The sequence below is a fragment of the Coregonus lavaretus genome (assembly GCF_964263955.1).
Source record: "Coregonus lavaretus genome assembly, chromosome: 2".
NCBI lineage: Eukaryota > Metazoa > Chordata > Actinopteri > Salmoniformes > Salmonidae > Coregonus > Coregonus lavaretus.
In genome coordinates, this window is record NC_139989.1 from 40,679,945 (window position 1) to 40,683,698 (window position 3,754).

The following is a 3,754-nucleotide window of genomic DNA, read 5'->3' on the forward strand; positions in this document are numbered from 1 at the left end:
TGCTGTTTGGGGATACTTGAGGACCGGAGTTGGGAAACACTTTCTTAGACCATGCAGAAAGAAAATGTTGTAAACACTTCAGCTTTTTCGACTTTGGTTCTAAAGATATGACTAATGGCTCACAATGCCGATGCCTAAGACAGACCATCAGCATCAGAATAATACAATGAGGTGTCTTATGTGGAATATTACATTTAGAAAATTCCAGCCTTTTAATATTGTGCAGTTTGTTTAGTGGCCTCTAAAAATGTATTATGTGATAGTGCTGTAAATAGGGGAAGGAAAAGTTAAGTGTTCTGGGTAAGATAATACCAATTATCTGACCAGTGTAATGTTTAGCAGTTAGAACATGGCAATCATTAGAAAACAAATAAAGTAGCTGTCTTTGAAATCCATGGGCTAAACCTGATTCAAACACATTATAATTTTTTTTCTGTTCTTAACAGCAAACATTGCAGATATAGAAACTGTATCAGTACATAGTTCCGTTGTAGAATAAAATATATGTGGGGAGAAAAATTGTTATTTTCGTATGATTGTTCAGTAGTTTTTCAAGAACAATATTGAGGTTTCAGTAGACATGTTTTTCAATGTTTGTTACAGTATATTCTCAAAGTACACAACAGCAAATCCACTGTCACAGGACTTGGCCATGCGATACCCAAATACCTATAATCCATTGCAACATATAATATGTATATTCTTAATTTGCAATATGTTTTCTTCTTGAAACGTTAGATTACAGTTTATTCCCATAAATTCCATACATAATGTGACAAATTTAAGATGGTTATTTCCAAGGTTCTTTTCCTATTTTACTCACAGTCAAAATATGTTGCTATATATATGTTTAAGTAGTTGATCGCAATATGGAAGTATCCATCCAATCAATAGTGAGTTTCACATATAAGGTTTCTGTGTCATTTCTGAAAGTTGTGGTCCAGTAAAAAACACTTGGAGAGATTAAGATTTCTGTTGAGCAGATACACCTTTCCAGTAGTCTAAAATGTCATGCAGGTCCTCATCCTTGGCAAACTGCACTTTTTTACGTAGCGCATGCCCTGCAGCCATGTACTCATCCTCGTCTTTGTGCCTTTTGCCGCGGAGTTTGAAGCGCTCCCAGATAGTGTGATGTGGTTTGCAGTAGTACTCAGGACTGGAGGAGTAGCTGAGGTTATGGTACTGAGGTGAGAGCGGAGAGTACGCCATGTCTCTGGGGTGGGGCCGAGTTAGGGGCTCCAGGATGGAGGGCTTGTGGCTTCCGGGCCCTTCCAGCTCCTCGATCTGCAGCTGGTGGCTGTCGGGATAGGAGTGCCGGTGCTCATTGTACTGCCTGATCTTCTCCGCCTCTGCCCTAAGAATGGCAGCGGCTGGCGTTACAGTGAGGATGGTCTCACCCGTTGGCGAGGTCTTCTCTATGTACTTGGACTCCGAGCGGTAAGGCCTTGGGCTCCGCATGGGACCTCCAGTGGCGGTGCTGGGCCGCTTTGGCGGGACATTTGAGGTGTGGTGCCTCTGTAACGAGTGGTGGTAGCTGTCCTTATACACTGGGGACAGGAAGCCAGACTTGCTCTGCGGCTGCTCTGATATTAGGACCAGCTGGGGCTCCTGGGTGGACACAGCTCCTGATTTCACCCCTTGAAAAGATGTGGATTCTGACTTCAGAGCATCAATACAGTTGTTAATGATCTGATTGACCTTATCCACCTCTTTTGCAATGGTTGAAATCTCAGCCACTGACCCTTGGCTGTTCCCAGGCATGGACATCTCACACTCTCTGCGTTCATGGTGGTCCACGGTTCCTCGCACCTCTATGTAACTTCCCTTGGCCATTTTAGGCGTGTCATCTCTTATCTCCTGCAGTTTGTACTGCTCCATTTCACTACCAGATGGTAGGTATGGCATACGGGACATAGTCTCCCCAGTCATCATTTGCTTCTGTGACATCCTGGAAATGGTTCCCCCTTCGAGCTCTTGTCCGTACTTTAGTTCAATTATACTTTTCTTTAGGCTGCCTGCCTTTTTGTGCTTTTCATCTTGCTGACGTTTTTTACGCAAGCAATAGTAGACTACCCCTAGGACAATCACCATACTAAAGAGACAACCTAGGATGGTCATAATGTAGTGGGTAGCTGTTGCATGGTTTTGTGATCTATCTCTCCCATTCCAGGGTCCTGTGGAGACTGCCAGACAAGTATGATTGAATCTAAGATTATTCTTTATAGAAGCGACACAGTATGTGTATTCAGTATGGGGTTTCAGGTTTTTAAGTTCAATGTCCTCATTCTGAATTTTGAGGTTTTGAATATCAGTGAAAAAACTGTTATTGTAGAGAACCAGGCTGTACATCTTCTTGAAGGGATGGGGGATCTGAACAGTGATGGTGGCGCTTGTTTTAGAGACTTGCTTCAGCTTCATACTGGGTTTTACATCCACATGAATCACTGTTGGGTTGATACTCATACTCTCATCTGGCTCAGTTCCGGAGGGACAGTCCTCCAGCCCACAGGGAGTGTAGTCTGGTGGGAGGGTGGTGGTCTCAGGAGGCACAGGTATGTACGGCGTCACATAGTCATCTGTACACACAGTGGAGAGCATATGGAGGGCATTCCGAAAAGTCGGGTTGTTAGGGTTCTGGCTGAGTAGACTGTAGCCAGAGACACCTAATGGGGAGTCACAGACCATCCGTTCATTTGTCCTGTTGGGGAATGTAGAGAGCCACTTCACAAAGCCAAGTAGTTCACAGGAGCAGTTGAAAGGGTTCGTGTAGAGCTCACAGGTGGTCAGTTTAGTCAGGCTGGTAAACGTGGTCCCATCTAGCTGCTGGATACGGTTCATGGAGAGGTCGATGTTTTCGAGGCTATAACACTCCAAAAAGGCATTGGGTGTCACAGTCTCAATCAGGTTGGCCTGAAGGTAGAGGTACTGCAGCTTGCCCAAACCCCTGAGGATGCCCTCAGTCAGGTTACGGAGTTTGTTGAAGCCTAACTGAAGGACCTGTAAGTTGAACTGGGCAGAAAAGGCCCCGTCGTCTATGTAGTTGATCTCATTCTTGGTCAGGTTTAGGTACGTCAGGTTGGCGAAGCGGCTGAGGGCAGAGAAATGGATACTTTTGATCTTGTTTTCATTGAGCCGAAGGTCCACGATGGTGCTGTTAATATGTGTGGGGATGGCCTCGTATGGTGGCTGGTTTTGGCTGCAGATGGCCAGCCACACAAAGCCCTTCTCGCCTTCGATGAGCCAGCAGTCCCCATTGACTTTGCCTGTATAGGTCAAATATACTATGGCCACAGACCAGAAAAAGGCACTCATTACCATACCTCCACCGTAGGCCATTGGTGCTCCACTTGATGTCATGGGCAGGGCCAAAAGCTCTAAGATGGGAACACCACTGTGGTTTCTATAGATGCTGAACTGAACTCTTTGTAATCTAGCTGGACTTTCAAGTGTTCTCCTCAGTGAAGACAATCAATATATTGGCCTTCTGTCCAGTGAAGGATAATTCTGTCCTAATGTTCCAGCCATTTACAAAAAGATGTTGGGCATGTGCATTTATACCAGCATCCATCCAATGACTTTAGCCTGGAGTGAAGTTTTAGAGATGGTTCGCTGAGATTCAGTATTTCACCACCTCAAATTGGCTTGTGCTTATTTCCCCAGGGCTAACATCGTTGATCGGTCTCATCCTATTGTTTCTTCCGCTGTCTTTCTTGCTGGGTTGCATTCATGGGCTCAGAGGAACTCCCTGTGAAGA

General features: G+C 45.0%; 1 protein-coding gene across 1 annotated transcript; it reads right to left on the reverse strand.

Moving 5' to 3' along the window:
- Positions 1-963: 963 nt before the first annotated feature.
- LOC311101767 (protein ELFN1-like) lies at positions 964-3,357 on the reverse strand (the record flags this gene model as incomplete). Its single annotated transcript, XM_084142951.1, has 1 exon — positions 964-3,357. One exon carries the CDS (start codon positions 3,355-3,357, stop codon positions 964-966), a length of 2,394 nt encoding a protein of 797 aa, XP_083999077.1.
- Between the last annotated feature and the right edge of the window lie 397 nt (positions 3,358-3,754).